The following is a 21,400-nucleotide window of genomic DNA, read 5'->3' on the forward strand; positions in this document are numbered from 1 at the left end:
ATGTATCGATCTGGATCGATGTATCGTCCCACCCCTATTTCTTACACCACAATGTAGGCTCTGTCTTTCTTACACCACAATGTAGGCTCTTCCTTTCTTACACCACAATGTAGGCTCCGTCTTTCTTACACCACAATGTACTCTGTCTTTCTTACACCACAATGTAGGCCATCTTTCTTACACCACAATGTAGGCTCTGTATCTCTTACACCACAATGTAGGCTCTGTCTTTATTACACCACAATGTAGGCTCTGTCTTTCTTACACCACAATGTAGGCTCCGTCTTTCTTACACCACAATGTAGGCTCCGTCTTTCTTTTACACCACAACGTACTCTGTCTTTCTTACACCACAATGTAGGCTCTGTCTTTCTTACACCACAATGTAGGCTCTGTCTTTCTTACACCACAATGTAGGCTCTGTCTTTCTTACACCACAATGTAGGCTCTGTCTTTCTTACACCACAATGTAGGCTCTGTCTTTCTTACACCACAATGTAGGCTCTGTCTTTCTTACACCACAATGTAGGCTCCGTCTTTCTTACACCACAATGTAGGCTCTGTCTTTATTACACCACAATGTAGGCTCTGTCTTTATTACACCACAATGTAGGCTGTCTTTCTTACACCACAATGTAGGCCGTCTTTCTTACACCACAATGTAGGCTCTGTCTTTCTTACACCACAATGTAGGCTCTGTCTTTCTTACACCACAATGTAGGCCGTCTTTCTTACACCACAATGTAGGCTCTGTGTCTCTTACACCACAATGTAGGCTCTGTCTTTCTTACACCACAATGTAGGCCCTGCCTTTCTTACACCACAATGTAGGCCCTGCCTTTCTTACACCACAATGTAGGCTCTGTCTTTCTTACACCACAATGTAGGCTCTGTCTTTCTTACACCACAATGTAGACTCTGTCTTTCTTACACCACAATGTAGGCTCTGTCTTCATTACACCACAATGTAGGCTCTGTCTTTCTTACACCACAATGTAGGCTCTGTCTTTCTTACACCACAATGTACTCTGTCTTTCTTACACCACAATGTAGGCTCTGTCTTTCTTACACCACAATGTAGGCTCTGTCTTTCTTACACCACAATGTACTCTGTCTTTCTTACACCACAATGTAGGCTCTGTCTTTATTACACCACAATGTAGGCTCTGCCTTTATTACACCACAACGTAGGCTCTGTCTTTCTTACACCACAATGTAGGCTCCGTCTTTCTTACACCACAATGTAGGCTCTGTCTTTATTACACCACAACGTAGGCTCTGTCTTTCTTACACCACAATGTAGGCTCTGTCTTTATTACACCACAATGTAGGCTCTGTCTTTATTACACCACAATGTAGGCTCTGTCTTTCTTACACCACAATGTAGGATCTGTCTTTCTTACACCACAATGTAGGCTCTGTCTTTATTACACCACAATGTAGGCTCTGTCTTTATTACACCACAATGTAGGCTCTGTCTTTATTACACCACAATGTAGGCTCTGTCTTTCTTACACCACAATGTAGGCCGTCTTTCTTACACCACAATGTAGGCTCTGTGTCTCTTACACCACAATGTAGGCTCTGTCTTTCTTACACCACAATGTAGGCCCTGCCTTTCTTACACCACAATGTAGGCCCTGCCTTTCTTACACCACAATGTAGGCTATGTCTTTCTTACACCACAATGTAGGCTATGTCTTTCTTACACCACAATGTACTCTGTCTTTCTTACACCACAATGTAGGCTCTGTCTTTCTTACACCACAATGTAGGCTCTGTCTTTCTTACACCACAATGTAGGCTCCGTCTTTCTTACACCACAATGTAGGCTCTGTCTTTCTTACACCACAATGTAGGCTCTTCCTTTCTTACACCACAATGTAGGGTCTGTCTTTCTTACACCACAATGTAGGCTCTGTCTTTCTTACACCACAATGTAGGCTCTGTCTTTCTTACACCACAATGTACTATGTCTTTCTTACACCACAATGTACTCTGTCTTTCTTACACCACAATGTACTCTGTCTTTCTTACACCACAATGTACTCTGTCTTTCTTAACACCACAATGTACTCTGTCTTTCTTACACCACAATGTAGGCTCTGTCTTTCTTACACCACAATGTAGGCTCTGTCTTTCTTACACCACAATGTACTCTGTCTTTCTTACACCACAATGTAGGCTCTGTCTTTCTTACACCACAATGTAGGCTCTGTCTTTCTTACACCACAATGTACTCTGTCTTTCTTACACCACAATGTAGGCTCTGCCTTTATTACACCACAACATAGGCTCTGTCTTTCTTACACCACAATGTAGGCTATGTCTTTCTTACACCACAATGTAGGCTCTGTCTTTATTACACCACAACGTAGGCTCTGTCTTTCTTACACCACAATGTAGGCTCTGTCTTTCTTACACCACAATGTAGGCTCTGTCTTTATTACACCACAATGTAGGCTCTGTCTTTCTTACACCACAATGTAGGATCTGTCTTTCTTACACCACAATGTAGGCTATGTCTTTATTACACCACAATGTAGGCTCTGTCTTTATTACACCACAATGTAGGCTCTGTCTTTCTTACACCACAATGTAGGCTCTTCCTTTCTTACACCACAATGTAGGGTCTGTCTTTCTTACACCACAATGTAGGCTCTGTCTTTCTTACACCACAATGTAGGCTCTGTCTTTCTTACACCACAATGTACTATGTCTTTCTTACACCACAATGTACTCTGTCTTTCTTACACCACAATGTACTCTGTCTTTCTTACACCACAATGTACTCTGTCTTTCTTAACACCACAATGTACTCTGTCTTTCTTACACCACAATGTAGGCTCTGTCTTTCTTACACCACAATGTAGGCTCTGTCTTTCTTACACCACAATGTACTCTGTCTTTCTTACACCACAATGTAGGCTCTGTCTTTCTTACACCACAATGTAGGCTCTGTCTTTCTTACACCACAATGTACTCTGTCTTTATTACACCACAATGTAGGCTCTGCCTTTATTACACCACAACATAGGCTCTGTCTTTCTTACACCACAATGTAGGCTATGTCTTTCTTACACCACAATGTAGGCTCTGTCTTTATTACACCACAACGTAGGCTCTGTCTTTCTTACACCACAATGTAGGCTCTGTCTTTCTTACACCACAATGTAGGCTCTGTCTTTCTTACACCACAATGTACTCTGTCTTTCTTACACCACAATGTAGGCTCTGCCTTTATTACACCACAACATAGGCTCTGTCTTTCTTACACCACAATGTAGGCTATGTCTTTCTTACACCACAATGTAGGCTCTGTCTTTATTACACCACAACGTAGGCTCTGTCTTTCTTACACCACAATGTAGGCTCTGTCTTTCTTACACCACAATGTAGGCTCTGTCTTTATTACACCACAATGTAGGCTCTGTCTTTCTTACACCACAATGTAGGATCTGTCTTTCTTACACCACAATGTAGGCTATGTCTTTATTACACCACAATGTAGGCTCTGTCTTTATTACACCACAATGTAGGCTCTGTCTTTCTTACACCACAATGTAGGCTCTTCCTTTCTTACACCACAATGTAGGGTCTGTCTTTCTTACACCACAATGTAGGCTCTGTCTTTCTTACACCACAATGTAGGCTCTGTCTTTCTTACACCACAATGTACTATGTCTTTCTTACACCACAATGTACTCTGTCTTTCTTACACCACAATGTACTCTGTCTTTCTTACACCACAATGTACTCTGTCTTTCTTAACACCACAATGTACTCTGTCTTTCTTACACCACAATGTAGGCTCTGTCTTTCTTACACCACAATGTAGGCTCTGTCTTTCTTACACCACAATGTACTCTGTCTTTCTTACACCACAATGTAGGCTCTGTCTTTCTTACACCACAATGTAGGCTCTGTCTTTCTTACACCACAATGTACTCTGTCTTTATTACACCACAATGTAGGCTCTACCTTTATTACACCACAACATAGGCTCTGTCTTTCTTACACCACAATGTAGGCTATGTCTTTCTTACACCACAATGTAGGCTCTGTCTTTATTACACCACAACGTAGGCTCTGTCTTTCTTACACCACAATGTAGGCTCTGTCTTTCTTACACCACAATGTAGGCTCTGTCTTTATTACACCACAATGTAGGCTCTGTCTTTCTTACACCACAATGTAGGATCTGTCTTTCTTACACCACAATGTAGGCTATGTCTTTATTACACCACAATGTAGGCTCTGTCTTTATTACACCACAATGTAGGCTCTGTCTTTCTTACACCACAATGTAGGCCGTCTTTCTTACACCACAATGTAGGCTCTGTCTTTCTTACACCACAATGTAGGCTCTGTCTTTCTTACACCACAATGTAGGCCGTCTTTCTTACACCACAATGTAGGCTCTGTGTCTCTTACACCACAATGTAGGCCCTGCCTTTCTTACACCACAATGTAGGCCCTGCCTTTCTTACACCACAATGTAGGCTATGCCTTTCTTACACCACAATGTACTCTGTCTTTCTTACACCACAATGTAGGCCATGTCTTTCTTACACCACAATGTAGGCTATGTCTTTCTTACACCACAATGTACTCTGTCTTTCTTACACCACAATGTAGGCTCTGTCTTTCTTACACCACAATGTAGGCTCTGTCTTTATTACACCACAATGTAGGCTCCGTCTTTCTTACACCACAATGTAGGCTCTGTCTTTCTTACACCACAATGTAGGCTCTGTCTTTCTTACACCACAATGTAGGCTCTGTCTTTCTTACACCACAATGTAGGCTCTGTCTTTCTTACACCACAATGTAGGCTCTTCCTTTCTTACACCACAATGTAGGCTCCGTCTTTCTTACACCACAATGTACTCTGTCTTTCTTACACCACAATGTAGGCCATCTTTCTTACACCACAATGTAGGCTCTGTATCTCTTACACCACAATGTAGGCTCTGTCTTTATTACACCACAATGTAGGCTCTGTCTTTCTTACACCACAATGTAGGCTCCGTCTTTCTTACACCACAATGTAGGCTCCGTCTTTCTTTTACACCACAACGTACTCTGTCTTTCTTACACCACAATGTAGGCTCTGTCTTTCTTACACCACAATGTAGGCTCTGTCTTTCTTACACCACAATGTAGGCTCTGTCTTTCTTACACCACAATGTAGGCTCTGTCTTTCTTACACCACAATGTAGGCTCTGTCTTTCTTACACCACAATGTAGGCTCTGTCTTTCTTACACCACAATGTAGGCTCCGTCTTTCTTACACCACAATGTAGGCTCTGTCTTTATTACACCACAATGTAGGCTCTGTCTTTATTACACCACAATGTAGGCTGTCTTTCTTACACCACAATGTAGGCCGTCTTTCTTACACCACAATGTAGGCTCTGTCTTTCTTACACCACAATGTAGGCTCTGTCTTTCTTACACCACAATGTAGGCCATCTTTCTTACACCACAATGTAGGCTCTGTGTCTCTTACACCACAATGTAGGCTCTGTCTTTCTTACACCACAATGTAGGCCCTGCCTTTCTTACACCACAATGTAGGCCCTGCCTTTCTTACACCACAATGTAGGCTCTGTCTTTCTTACACCACAATGTAGGCTCTGTCTTTCTTACACCACAATGTAGACTCTGTCTTTCTTACACCACAATGTAGGCTCTGTCTTCATTACACCACAATGTAGGCTCTGTCTTTATTACACCACAATGTAGGCTCCGTCTTTATTACACCACAATGTAGGCTCTGTCTTTCTTACACCACAATGTAGGCCGTCTTTCTTACACCACAATGTAGGCTCTGTCTTCCTTACACCACAATGTAGGCTCTGTCTTTCTTACACCACAATGTAGGCCGTCTTTCTTACACCACAATGTAGGCTCTGTGTCTCTTACACCACAATGTAGGCTCTGTCTTTCTTACACCACAATGTAGGCCCTGCCTTTCTTACACCACAATGTAGGCTATGTCTTTCTTACACCACAATGTAGGCTATGTCTTTCTTACACCACAATGTACTCTGTCTTTCTTACACCACAATGTAGGCCCTGTCTTTCTTACACCACAATGTAGGCTATGTCTTTCTTACACCACAATGTACTCTGTCTTTCTTACACCACAATGTAGGCTCTGTCTTTCTTACACCACAATGTAGGCTCTGTCTTTATTACACCACAATGTAGGCTCTGTCTTTCTTACACCACAATGTAGGCCGTCTTTCTTACACCACAATGTAGGCTCTGTCTTTCTTACACCACAATGTACTCTGTCTTTCTTACACCACAATGTACTCTGTCTTTCTTACACCACAATGTACTCTGTCTTTCTTACACCACAATGTACTCTGTCTTTCTTACACCACAATGTAGGCTCTGTCTTTCTTACACCACAATGTACTCTGTCTTTCTTACACCACAATGTACTCTGTCTTTCTTACACCACAATGTACTCTGTCTTTCTTACACCACAATGTAGGCTCTGTCTTTCTTACACCACAATGTACTCTGTCTTTCTTACACCACAATGTACTCTGTCTTTCTTACACCACAATGTACTCTGTCTTTCTTACACCACAATGTAGGCTCTGTCTTTCTTACACCACAATGTACTCTGTCTTTCTTACACCACAATGTACTCTGTCTTTCTTACACCACAATGTACTCTGTCTTTCTTACACCACAATGTACTCTGTCTTTCTTACACCACAATGTAGGCTCTGCCTTTATTACACCACAATGTAGGCTCTGTCTTTATTACACCACAATGTAGGCTCTGCCTTTATTACACCACAACGTAGGCTCTGTGTCTCTTACACCACAATGTAGGCTCTGTCTTTATTACACCACAATGTAGGCTCTGTCTTTATTACACCACAATGTAGGCTCTGTCTTTATTACACCACAATGTAGGCTCTGTCTTTCTTACACCAAAATGTAGGCTCTGTCTTTCTTACACCACAATGTAGGCTCCGTCTTTCTTACACCACAATGTAGGCCGTCTTTCTTACACCACAATGTAGGCTCTGTCTTTCTTACACCACAATGTACTCTGTCTTTCTTACACCACAATGTAGGCTCTGTCTTTATTACACCACAATGTAGGCTCTGCCTTTATTACACCACAACGTAGGCTCTGTCTTTCTTACACCACAATGTAGGCTCTGTCTTTCTTACACCACAATGTAGGCTCTGTCTTTCTTACACCACAATGTACTCTGTCTTTCTTACACCACAATGTAGGCTCTGTCTTTCTTACACCACAATGTACTCTGTCTTTCTTACACCACAATGTACTCTGTCTTTCTTACACCACAATGTACTCTGTCTTTCTTACACCACAATGTACTCTGTCTTTCTTACACCACAATGTAGGCTCTGTCTTTCTTACACCACAATGTACTCTGTCTTTCTTACACCACAATGTAGGCTCTGTCTTTCTTACACCACAATGTACTCTGTCTTTCTTACACCACAATGTAGGCTCTGTCTTTATTACACCACAATGTAGGCTCTGCCTTTATTACACCACAACATAGGCTCTGTCTTTCTTACACCACAATGTAGGCTCTGTCTTCCTTACACCACAATGTAGGCTCTGTCTTTATTACACCACAATGTAGGCTCTGTCTTTATTACACCACAATGTAGGCTCTGTCTTTATTACACCACAATGTAGGCTCTGTGTTTATTACACCACAATGTAGGCTCTGTCTTTATTACACCACAATGTAGGCTCTGTCTTTCTTACACCACAAAGTAGGCCGTCTTTCTTACACCACAATGTAGGCTCTGTCTTTCTTACACCACAATGTAGGCTCTGTCTTTATTACACCACAATGTAGGCTCTGTCTTTCTTACACCACAATGTAGGCTCTGTCTTTATTACACCATAATGTAGGCTCTGTCTTTATTACACCACAATGTAGGCTCGGTCTTTATTACACCACAATGTAGGCTCTGTCTTTCTTACACCACAATGTAGGCTCTGTCTTTCTTACACCACAATGTAGGTCCTGTCTTTCTTACACCACAATGTAGGCTCTATCTTTCTTACACCACAATGGACTCTGTCTTTCTTACACCACAATGGACTCACTGTACTCACAATGGAATTGTGTTCTGTACTGTATGACTCAGCCAGAGCAGTGGGAGAGAGAGGCAGACAGAAGACACTGCGAGTGAGAGATAAGAGCTGAGAGAAAGAGATATAAGAGAGAGAGAGATAAGAGAGAGAAAGAGACAGAGAGAGACAGAGAGAGAGAGAGAGAGAGAGAGAGAGAGAGAGAGAGAGAGAGAGAGAGAGAGAGAGAGAGAGAGAGAGAGAGAGAGATGAACTAGCAAACACAGAAGTCAAATGCCTGCTGTGTGCAGATGACCTGGTGCTGCTGTCTCCAACCAAAGGGCTACAGCAGCACCTTGATATTCTGCACAAATTCTCCCAGACATGGGCGCTGACAGTAAATCTAACCAAAACTAAAGTCATGATATTCCAAAAAAGGCCCAGCCTACAACAACACAAACACAAATTCCTCCTGGACACAATTGCCCTAGAACACACAAAAAACTACACATATCTCGGCCTAAACAGGGAACTTCAACCAAGCTGTGAACGACCTGAGAGACAAAGCAAGAAGGGCTTTTTATGCCATCAAAAGGAACATCAAGTTAGACATTCCAATCAAAATCTGGCTCAAAATATTAGACTCCGGCATAGAACTCATTTCCCTGTATGGTTGCGAAGTCTGGGTCCCACTTGCAAACCATGACTTCACAAAATGAGATAAACACCAAATTGAGACTCTGCATGCAGAATTTTGCAAATCCATTCTCCGCACCCAACGGAAAACACCAAATAATGCATGCAGAGCAGAACTAGGAAGATACCCACTAATTATCAAAATCCAAAAAAGAGCATTTAAATTCCACAATCACCTAAAAGAAAGTGACCCAGACACACTCCACAACAAAGCCCATACCTACAGTGACCCTTGAGAGATGCCCGCTCAGCCAGATGGTTCTGGGACTCTGCTCACAAACACAAACAGAGCCACCAGACAGAAACCACACTGGACTAAACCAAATTATAAGAAAACAAAAAGAAAACTATCTGACACATTGGAAAGAATCAACCCAAAACCAGAGCAAATTGAAATGCTATTTGGCCCTAAACAGAGAGTACACAGTGGCAGAATACCTGAGCACTGTGACTGATCCTTCTAGTTACGGGACTGTCTCCCCACCCCAAACCCTGCCCAAATCCCTCCAAAATATGTATCTGAATGCATTCCCTATTGATATGATTTCCCCCAGAACCTCTTTGATCAGGACGCAGCTCCATTTAAACTAGGCTCATTGAGGTCTCTACTGCTGTATGTCGAGTGATGAACCGCTATACCACTGACAGGGAGGGGAGGAGGAGGCAAAGGAGAGACGGAGAGAGGAAGGGGAACAAGAAACAACAAAAGGCAAAAGAGGGAGAGAGGACATGGAATAGAACAATTAAGAAAGAGAGAAATAGAGAGAGAAAGGAGAGTGACAAGAGGATGAAGCAAACGGAGAGAGTGGGGGTGTAGGAAAACAGAGGAGAGGAGAGGAGAGGAAACAGAGGAGAGGAGCGGAGAGAATAGACGAGAAGAGAAGATAAGAAAAGAGAAGAGGGGAAAAGAGAAGAGAAGAGAAGAGATGAGAAGAGGAGAAGAGAGGAGAGAAGAGGAGAGGATAGAAGATAAGAGAAGAGAAGAGGAGAGAAGAGATGAGAGAGAAAAGAAGGGAAGAGAAGAGACTAGAAGAGAAGAGATGAGAGGGAAGAGAAGAGAAGAGAGGGAAGAGAAGAGAATAGATGAGAAGAGAAGAGAGGGAAGAGAAGAGAGGGGAAGAGATGAGAGGGAAGAGAAGAGAGGGAATAGAAGAGAGGACCAGACAGAGGTGAGAGGTTCTGCTCCTACCTGGCGTCCGCTTCGCTGTAGTACTCTCTGGCTACGATGTCCTCAAACAGCTCACCTCCGGTCACCCTGCAAAAAACACACACACACACACACACACACACACACACACACACACACACACACACACACACACACACACACACACACACACACACACACACACACACACACACACACACACACACACACACACACACACACACACACACACACACACACACACACACACACACACACACACACACACACACACACACACAAGCAAACAACAATCAGCATCGTACACATATAAAAGACAAACATATACACACAGATATATACAAACACAAACGCACACTTCATCAGTATGCAGCTCAGACATGTCATAGGGGGGAAACCCCTGCTTTAGTTATACAGCAGACCCCCCCCACACACACACCTCCCTCATTTCCCACGGCAACCCTTCCTCCACCCCTCCCTTTCCCACATTGTTACCATGGAAACAGAAATATGGGGGATGCAAATATGGATAGAAATGCATAGCGCGCGCACGTGTGTGTGTGTCTTGTGTGTGTGTGTGTGTGTGTGTGTGTGTGTGTGTGTGTGTGTGTGTGTGTGTGTGTGTGTGTGTGTGTGTGTGTGTGTGTGTGTGTGTGTGTGTGTGTGTGTGTGTTTATCTGAATGGATGGACTTGGTATTGGTAATTGGACATTTCAGTAGCAGATCTATCAGATATCAACACTAACCAATACTTTTTCAATACTCTCAAAGCTCTGGTATTCTGAGATTTCTGAACTTATAGAACAGATAGAAGTAATACAATACCCCGTCTTCAAGTTCAAGGCAATGGCTGGAGGAGAGGAGAACAGAGGAGAGCAGAGAGCAGATGAGAGGAGAGGAGAGGAGGAGAGGAGAGCAGAGATGAGAAGGAGAGGAGAGCAGAGAGGAGAGGAGAGGAGAGGAGAGGAGAAGGAGAGGAAAGCAGAGAGGAGAGGAGAGGAGAAGGAGAAGGAGAAGGAGAGGAGAGCAGAGAGGAGAGGAGAGGAGAGGAGAGGAGAGGAGAGGAGAGCAGAGGAGAGGGGAGGGGAGGGGAGGGGAGAGGAGAGGAGAGCAGAGGAGAGGGGAGGGGAGAGGAGAGGAGAGGAGAGGAGAGGAGAGGAGAGGAGAGGAGAGGAGAGGAGAGGAGAGGAGAGGAGAGGAGAGGAGAGGAGAGGAGAGGAGAGGAGAAGGAGAGGAGAGGAGAGGAGAGAAGAGGAGAGGAGAGGAGAGAAGAGGATAGGAGGATGGTGAGAGGAGAGGAGAGGAGAGGAGAGGAGAGGAGAGGAGAGGAGAGGAGAGGAGAGGAGAGGAGAGGAGAGGAGAGGAGGGTGAGGAGAGGAGAGGAGAGGGGGGTGTGGAGAAAGGAGGAGTGGAGAGGGGATGGGGGGAAAGGAGGAGTGGAGATGGGGTGAGGGGAAATTATGGGAGGAGAGGGGGATGAGGAGAAAAAGGAGGGAGAGTTGAAAGACTTACAAGTCAAACAGGAGGTAGTGGAAGCCCTCCTCTGATATACTGTCATGTAGACGCACTGTCAGAAAGAGAAAAGGGGGGGGGGGCACAAAGAGATTGAGGGCAGAGAGAGAGAGAGAGAGAGGGATGTGACAGAGGAGAGTAGAGAGAGTGAGAAAGGAGGAAGAGGGAGAGAGACAGAAAGGGAGAGACAAGGACAGCAAGAGGGGGGAAGAGAGAGAAAGACAGAGATGAGTCAGAAACCACAGGGTGCCATATTAATTTAACCTTAAACTACAAACACAGTGGATACTTAACCCCTCGATGTCAATGGAACAGAGGCTTCCTACTCTTTGTACTGTAAACATTCTCTCCACTGACAATGAAGAGTGAAGATGAAGAGGAGGAAGAGGACTAAGAAGAAGAAGAAGAAGAAGAAGAAGAAGAAGAAGAAGAAGAAGAAGAAGAAGAAGAAGAAGAAGAAGAAGAAGAAGAAGAAGAAGAAGAAGAAGAAGAAGAAGAAGAAGAAGAAGAAGAAGAAGAAGAAGAAGAAGAAGAAGAAGAAGAAGAAGAAGAAGAAGAAGAAGAAGAAGAAGAAGAAGAAGAAGAAGAAGAAGAAGAAGAAGAAGAAGAAGAAGAAGAAGAAGAAGAAGAAGAAGAAGAAGAAGAAAAAGAAGAAGAAAAAGAAAAAGAAGAAGAAGTAGGTGACTCTCACCGATATTAGAGTGCTTGAGCAGGCGACATATACGGGCCTCTCTGTCCAACTTCTGATGGTCTAGAGAGAGAGAGAGAGAGAGAGAGAGAGAGAGAGAGAGAGAGAGAGAGAAGGGTATTTCATTATGTTAGATTAAATACATTGTTATCTAGAATGGTACTCTGAGAGATACTCGATGATGAGGAACTCCACCTGTCTTGTCATAATTATACAGTTGTTCCCACTCCCAGCTTGCGATGTATAGATGCTTATAGTTGACATGTACCTCTAGCTTGTGTCTTAGCCACTCCCCTTTACCTTGGCCCAGGTAGGCTGTACAGTATATATCAGTATATACAGTATGTATCCACATCCGGACCTATAGCCTGAGGAAGACCGGTTGAGGTTGAAGCGTGTCGTGTTTTGTTTGCCCCAGTATATTGTGTGAAGATGTACATTGTTTGTTAAACTTTCAAGTTACCCGTGTACATTATTTTTTTCAAAATAAGAAACGTTATTTGTATAGCACCCAGGGGGGGGAAAGCATCAGTTTTTCCCTATTGTTATGTATTTGGCCTGCCAAGGCTCCCTTTGACACCTTTTCTTTGTATCTCTTTACCAAGAGACATGCTACATGTTAACCCTTTCACTACCACAGTACAGTCGGTTATCCTTTCACTACCATACTGCAGGTTAACCGTCTGTAGTGTGGTAGTGAAAGGGTTCACCTTCTGTATTGACGCAGTGAAAGGGTTAACCCTTTGGTAGTGTGGTAGTGAAAGGGTTAACTCACCCTCCAATCTTTAAAAGGGTAATGCCACCCATAAGAATTCACATCATTCTTTCTGTGCCACGGTACAGTGGAGTCAGTATTTTGTGAACACCTACCACTCCCTCCTGAAGAAGCTAGAAATCAGAGAGAGAACCCTCCAATCAGTGATGCAACTGGGATGTAAAATCTGGGGCTGCTCCATAGACAATGAACGGGGCCCCTACTCTATGAGGCCATACGATGCTTGCGTGAGCTCTTGCATCTAAATGAGGTTTTTCTAGCGTTGCTAGAACAAAGGCTGAACCGGAATTAGAATGTTTGGGTGTATGAGGCACCGCATAACGATCGTGCCTGTGTAACATCCCCACCCATTTATGAGACAAGAACTGTCATCCCATTGGCACTGCTTGAATTGTGTGGTCTTTCTGACATTCAGTATCTTTGGACGAGACGGAAGCAGATGTGGTGAAAGTCCACTGATCCAAAGTGGAGGAAGTTCCAGCTGCAAGCTAGCCTAGTTTAGCACAAATTAATGGAAGCGGACCACTAGCCTAGCTATTGACCAAAAACCCGGAGTTTTAAGCTAGGCTAGTGGCTAGGCTAGTGGCTAGGCTAGGCTGATTGACCCTAATTGATATGCGTCATCTTCCTTACATGCAGTATACTTGGTATGTGAGCAACCAGATGTGGTGAAATCCCATTTAAATCCAAAGTATTAAGTACCAAAACCTATTCAAATTCAGAACATCAAACACAATTTGAAACACAAGTCAAAACGGAAATAATTGCACAACACAGTAGATTTCCGATGTTCTGATGAACAAGGTTCCACTGTGATTTGATTTGACCGGGGGAGAAGAAAAAGCGTAGAAACTCTTCACGTTGGCGTTCACAACAACATTCATATTTACATTCATTGGAATAAACCCACATCCGGAGATTTGGAGAAAAGGAAAATAGGACAGATTGGATATGCCCATATTAGCCAGGATACTGTATTATAATAATATAGTAATATAATAATAATACCTTGTCCCTTCTGCTGTTGGGTAGTCTGTGTAATGTCTGCTTCCATAGTATTACTCAGAATACCTGTCATTTGGTTTTACCTACTCCATTTATATATAAAAATATTCCCGTAAGTATAACGTTTTGCGTAGCGAAGCGGCCGACCCGGGTTCGATTGCCGGACCCGGCGTCATTTGCAGAATGTCTTCCCCCCGCTCTGTCTCCCATTCCTCCTCTCTCTCTCTCTACCGGACTGCCCGGTAGTAAAAAAAAAAAAAAGAAAAAAAAAAAATCTACCAAAAACAAAACTAAAAAAAAAGAAAAAAAAAACGTACTGGTATGAACACAACATCCAAACACACACATACGGTTTGAACATAGAAACACACATATTACACATTTCTGTCTTAGATCATTTTTGCCTCGTATGAATGTGTATGCATGTGAATGAATGTTGGTGGTGGTCGGAGGGGCCGTAGGCGTTGATTATTCGCCACGCTTCCGTGAGTCTGCCTCAGGGCAGCTCTGGCTGCAATTGTAGCTTACCACCACCGGTATGACTGCGTATGAACGAATAATGGACTCTGTGAAGCGCTCTGAGTCAGAGAAGAGCGCTATATAAATCCAATCCATTATTATTATTATTATTATCTATTCTGTGTTATCTCCCTCTCTCTCACATACACACACACACACACACCCATGGAGGAGTGACAGTGAGGTGAGCACCTAGTGATTATGGCCTCAGAAGATGAGAGGGGCGAGGCGGAAAAAAGAACAGAGGAGAGAGGAGGAGAGCGATAGAGAGAGAGAGAGGTGGAGGGAGGGGGGGACCGACAATTATAAAGACAAAGACTGTCTGATTGCTATTGTCCTCTCCTCTGCCTCCAAACCTCTCCTGTGTTCCTCTCTCTCTCTCTCTCTCACACATTCTACCATACACCACCCCCTCTCCCTCTCTCTCTCTCTCACACATTCTACCACCCCTCTCGCTCCTTCTCCTCCATCTCCTCTCTTGAACTTTTCTGTTTCCCTTGTTTCTCTTTCTCTGTGAACTTCTCCCTCCCTCTCTCCCCCCACTCACATAAGTATACAGGTGTATAAGTATACAGGTGTAATAAATATACATGTGTATTCTCCTAAAATCCACGATCAGCTCCTTGGTTTTACCAATGTTCAGGAGCAGGCTGTTGTCCTGACACCAGCGTGCCAGTGCATCAACCTCCTCCCGGTAGGCCTTCTCGTCATTGTTAGAGATCAGGCCCACCACCACTGTGTCGTCCGCAAACTTCACTTTGGAGTTGGAGCTGAACTTGGCCACACAGTCATGTGTGTAGAGTGAATACAGCAGGGGGCTCAGAACACAGCCCTGGGGGGACCCGATACTCAGGGTGATGGTGTTGGAGGTCTGACCCCCCACCCTGACCGCCTGAGGCCTTTCACTCAGAAAGTCCAGTATCCAGGCGCTCAGAGCGGAGCTCAGACCCAGCTCAATCAGCTTGTCCACCAGTCTGGTGGGGACTATGGTGTTGAACGCTGAGCTATAGTCAATGAACAACAGTCTCACATAGCCCCCCTTCTGGTGGTCAAGGTGAGAGAGGGTTGTCGTGACAATTATGCAAATCCATTTTACACAATTATGTAAATCACAGTTAAACCCATACGGTGAGAATAATTACACAGCAATAATATAAAAACAGAGTCTTACCTTAAGATGAATTTGAAGAAGTTTATTAAAGTATAATATGGAAGAAGTTTATTAAAGTATAACTCGGCTCTAAGCTGAGTTTATCTGTTACTAGCTTACTACCCCCAGCGTTCCATCAACTTCTGGAGGAGAGACTAAAAAGCACACGGTAACATCAGCTTATATAATAAATAAAAGAGGAGGGTTATTCTCATCATACAAATCTGATTTTAACCAATCAATGACCCTTGTGTAATTTCTCCTGTGGGTTATTGGACATCTAATTCATGATGTAAATGACCCATTTAGTTGCCAAAGGACGAGTTTAGGCATCCTTCCCCGCCATGCTCAAGTTGCCGAAGACGCCGTAACTCGTCTTTGATATCAATATTTCAAAAATCTGTGATCGGAATCATATTTTCCATCCGCAGCCTTCACACACAGTTCTGAGCTCATCTCAAGAGCGCCATCTGGTGGCCGATCGGCAGAAGCGCCAAACAGGAAGTGATGTGGATGAAGTGCTGATCACCCATATTACTTCCGGCCACTCTCTATAGCTCCCGCGACTCCATCTTGACACAATACATAGCGATCCGTTGCCAATAACTCGATAAACAACATGATTTGGACGTATATACCATTACACAATCTGGAAATGGACCGGGTATTTTTACATCCCATAATGGAAAACTGTCTACCCCACGCTGATCGCCCAACGGCCCGCGGAGACTGGGGTGAGTTTTAGCGTGTAATATTTCCGTGTTCGATACTAACTGATCTGATGAACATATGACCCACATTAGATGAATGGTATAACGCTGCCCACGGAATTATAAACGCCCCCTCGCCCATCCGGTCAACATCAGATGACGTGTAGTAACTTCCAGAAGTACTTCCAGTTGGAATTTTTTATATCGCGCTGATTGCTATCAAACTGTATTTCATCATCAATATAATGCATTTGGAGCTATAAATCACGTTCTGGAGAAAGCTGCAGAAAGAGATGAAAACATACTTATACTTTAGACCATATTTTAGTATGAATATGTGAATGAAAAAGTTTAACGTTGCTACACCATGAACAATACATATAGGACCTTGAATGGGCCCTAATAATGGCAATCTAGCAATAGAATTAAAAAAGTTATAGCCCTGCAAAGAAGGGGAACTTCTCCATAGACAAATAGAGCTGGCAAGGGATGGTATATCATGAATTTAACCTTAGGCAATCAAAGTGTTAATCCAAACAGCTTTGATGCTCTTCCCCTTATCCCAAAAGCAAATCTCGTATCAGTTTGACACAGAATTCAACATGTTGTCAACACATGATGACACATTATTCACAAATTACATGATACTTTGTTATTGACACTTGTTATTGACAGGCATGGCCTCAAGTGACCTTCAATATGACCTGATCGTGTCCTAGTGGAGGGATATGGTATTACAATCAATTAATATTAATAATAGTGTTAATTATGCATATTTCTACCACAGGGTGTTGTGTAGTACTTGAGAGACTGCATCGTCAGTGGCCCACCTTCATGAGTTTTATGCCCACTTGGGTGTTATCCCTAACAGCTTCTCTTTTAAGCCAGTCTCTGTAGTTTACATGATCACTCTTTTAAATGGTCTCAAGTGCTCCAAGGCAACTGGTTTAGACAATATCCCAGCCAGGTTTTTAAAAGACGTAGCTGAGTTGATAGCGCCACCTATTACACATGTGATCAACCTGTCCTTGGCGCAGGGCATTGTCCCAAGCGACATGAAACATGCCAAAGTCATCCCCCTTTTTAAAAAAGGAAATAGGTCTGACCCCAGTAATTATAGGCCCATCTCGATTCTCAGTGTCGCCTCCAAAGTTTTAGAAAAGGTAATTCACAAGCAGCTCTATGAACATATTACAGACTCAAAATTATTATATAAATTTCAATCAGGTTTTAGGAAATCACATTCCACCAATTCTTGTTTACTTTTTTTAACTGATTTGATCAGAGCTGAAATGGATGCTGGCAAACTCTGTGGTATGATTTTAATTGACCTTCAAAAGGCTTTTGACACTGTCAACCACAGCCTTCTTTTTAACAAACTGTCAGCCCTTGGTATGAGCCCCATTAGCCTAAAATGGTTCTCCTCTTATCTCTCCGATAGAGACCAATTGACAGACATCCATGGCCATCACTCATCTGCCCTACCAGTGACTTGCGGAGTCCCTCAAGGGAGTGTCCTGGGCCCGTTATTGTTTTAAATGTATATTAACGATATGCAAGCTGCCTGTAATGTGAACCTGTTTCTCTACGCGGATGACTCTGCTATCCTTTCCTCCGATAAGGATGTGGACAAGCTACAGGCCACTCTCAGTAAGGAATTCTCTACCATAAAACATTGGCTCATTGACAATAAATTATCTCTGCATATGGCCAAAACAGAATACATCATCTTTGGTTCCCAACCCAGGCTGCGGAAGCTGGTCTCGCCCAGCATAAATCTCGAGGGACAGATTTTTGCAGCAAAAAAGTGTATAAGCTATCTAGGTTGCCACCTAGACAGCAGCCTGAGCGGGGAATCCATGGCTCTCAGAACAATGAGCAAGGTGAATGGCAGAACTACATTTCTGACCAGGAAAGCACATTTATTAGACCCTGAAAGTCTTCTCATTCTGGCAAATTCTCTTGTTTCATGTTGCTTCGACTATGCTATCTGTTCTTGGTACGGAGGTCTGACCAAAGTTTTAAAAGATAAGTTACAGGTTTCCCAGAACAAACTCATCCGATTAACTCTAGGACTAGCCTCCAGAGCACATGTGGGCAAACAACACTTCCAGTTGCTGGGCTGATTACACCTCTGGAACAGGGACGCAGGAAGGGGGGGTGCGGGGGGGCGGCAGCACCCCCTCTCAATTATTGCAAAAAAAAAAAAAAAATATATATATATATATATATATATTTTTTTTTTTTTTTCGACAGTATTTATATATTTGTATATACTGTAACTGTATAACTGTAACACTGTATATTATAAGTTTATCCTCCTCAAAGCACGTCACCATTTTAATATTGTGTGTATTGAGCCGTACTGTATTGTAGCCATTCTCCAATCTGTTAAATAAAGTTTTCATTAATTCATTACACTACTGTATGTACACAATCATACGTGTAAAACCGAGTAGATTTTCGAGTGATGACAGACTGTCACAGACTGATTGAATGACAACTAATTGTATTCACCTCCCGTCTCCCGCCCTTCCCACACGCCACGAACCACTGAGCTACTGTGATACAGTGCTTGCGCAGTCAGTCGATTTGAGCTAGTAGTCAGACTTTGCTAGCACAGAATGTCTCACTTGCAGAAAAGAAAAATATCAGATTTATTTTCGAAACGTCCCGCCGGTCCCAGTGACAGTCCCACTAAATCTGATAAACGTCAGAGAGAGACAGAGACGACAGGTTCAGCCTCAGCATCAGGTATTGAAGAGTTAACTGAGTCTGTTCCCCTATACCCCCCCTCGGGCGCCAGGGGCTTCCACTGAGGGGTGATGCAAATAGGGATGGGGTGTTATGGCAGCTCATGATGGAAAGAGTGCGCACCGAGTCTGATCCCGAGTTGAAGAATTGGCTCCAAAAGAGAGACAACTGGATGTCCAACAACATCCAAAACGAAATCTTACAGCTGCTTGCCCATGATAGTCAGCGACAAATTAGAGGCAAAGCATCCAAAAGCCCAATCTTTGGCTTGAGCGCTGAGGGAACCACTGATGTCACTCACTGGAAAAGAACAATTCTCGTGTAATATACAGTTCGCCGATGACAACTTGGAAGCTCAGAACTTCTTTTGGGGTTTTTATAATGCCCGGCCCAGACACAACAGCCGAGACGCTGTTTTTGTGTATAAAATACTTTTACGCCTCGACCTGCCCATGGAGAGGCTGATAGGATACTGTTTTGACGGGGCCAGCAACATGTCTGGGGGGTACAGGCTAGACCAGGGGTTCCCAAACTTTTCAGGCCGCGACCCAAAAAAAAAACGGTGTCAGAGAGCCGCGACCCCCACTATTATAGGAGGTAAAAAAATATTATTTTAAATGGAAATGTATGGTTGAAACATGCAAACGTTCAAACGCACACACACTAATAAGCATTGGAGGCTTTTAACCAGGGCCGGACTAGGGAAATCATTCAGGCCAGGAAATATAGCCCCAGTCAGGCCACTTTTTAAGCAGGGGGTCTGGGGGTCCCCCACCAGGATTTTCTTTGTTACAAAGACTTAATTTCCTGCATTCTGGTGCAGGCATTTTTTTTATTTGTACCCTTTAAATGCCAGTGTTTGTGATGGCATCACAACTTAGTTAAAAAACAGGCTAGCATATGTATGATTAGCAACAACACAGATTTTTATGGATTTTCAGTTTTTTGTAATTGATAAATACAATATTTTATTCAACTTCAGCCCTGATCATAACACCACATATTCATTTTATAATTCTAACCCTTTAAATGCCAGTGTGTGTGATGGCATATATTTGCAATATATCAAATGCAAAGTACATTTTTCTGGGCGGGATTATTACAGGCTAACATGTGTCAATGATTAGCAGTTTTTCGTAAGGATCCCGCCTCCACCAATCACATGCGGCTCCCTTTGTGTGTGTGTGAGAGCAAGAGAGAGAGAGAGAGAGATAGTTCTCCAACTTGTGTGAGTTGCAGTGATCTCCTGGTTGTTCCCCACCTAGGTTATCTAACTATTGCGCTGGTGCAAATAGAAACACTGGCCTGGCCTGCTTCTAAGTTCAGTGGCCTGACCGCAAAAAATAAAATAAAAATTCCATCTGGTGACCCCCCAGCACCCCTTGCCATTTTATAGTTCCCGCGTGCCTGCTCTGGAAGCCAGGTCCGTTCAACTTCAGCTCAACATAGTTCACAACATTTATATTAATAGGGCCCCCTCTTATCTTACAAATTATTTTCAGTGGAACAGGGACATGCATACCCATAACACCAGAGCCAGCATTGCTGACCTGCGTATTCCAAGGTTCAAAACGAATATGGGCAAATGTTCTTTTAAATTCTGGGGAGCCACAAATTGGAATTTGCTACCTTCACAGCTAAAATGCATCAGTAGCCGACACAATTTTAAGAAAAAAGTAAAATCATGGCTCCTCGACAATGTCAAAAACTAGATTTTAAAATGCATGAAAATGTTGTCTGATACATTGTTGCCTGTGGCTACGTTTGTACTGCATTTAAAATGTTCATTGTCTATGTAGTTTGTCAAATAGTTATTTATGGTCATGTTTTGTATTGCTTGTCTGTCTGAGACCAAGGACCACAATGGAAATAAGTCTTGACTTTTTTGTGTAGCATCCTTGACGTTTTTCTGGAATCTTGTATTTTTTTTAAAATGTCTAATAAAATCAAATAAAATCAAACCTGTTTGGCCTGTATGCGTTTGTGAAGAAAATTACGACAACACAGACGTGGTCCATGACCGGTAGGAGGTCTACATGGTTGAAACGGCTGCCTAGGGACTGCCTTCTTCTAAAGACTACTGTCCACATGGCCTCTGTGAGATGTGGCCTAGAGGCATTGGGCTGCTTGTTAGGGGGCTTTCTCACTCACCCATTCGGTTCCGTACCGTTCCATTTTGGTCAGTTCCGAGATCTGATGCGAACTCCCCCCCCCCTCTCCCCCCTCTAGTTTGTGTACACACTCAGTCTTGGTGTGCTCTGGGTTTTGTTTACGGTTTGCGTTTTGAGCTTGTAAGCTTGCCGTAGGCGATGATGTCACGCTCGAAAATGT

The 21,400-nt window shown here is 43.3% G+C and overlaps 1 protein-coding gene across 1 annotated transcript in view; it reads right to left on the reverse strand.

Moving 5' to 3' along the window:
* LOC311223903 (calcium/calmodulin-dependent protein kinase type II subunit beta) overlaps positions 1–21,400 on the reverse strand; it is a gene marked incomplete at its 5' end in the record, with an annotated part of 319,894 nt that overhangs the window by 222,021 nt on the left and 76,473 nt on the right. Inside the window, 3 exons of the mRNA XM_084308666.1 lie at positions 9,978–10,043; positions 11,469–11,523; positions 12,160–12,219. Of these exons, the coding sequence (XP_084164792.1) occupies positions 9,978–10,043; positions 11,469–11,523; positions 12,160–12,219 (181 nt within the window). The remainder of the gene's footprint in view (positions 1–9,977; positions 10,044–11,468; positions 11,524–12,159; positions 12,220–21,400) is intronic.

Source organism: Notolepis coatsorum (assembly GCF_963971535.1).
Source record: "Notolepis coatsorum genome assembly, chromosome: 2".
NCBI classification, from domain to species: domain Eukaryota; kingdom Metazoa; phylum Chordata; class Actinopteri; order Aulopiformes; family Paralepididae; genus Notolepis; species Notolepis coatsorum.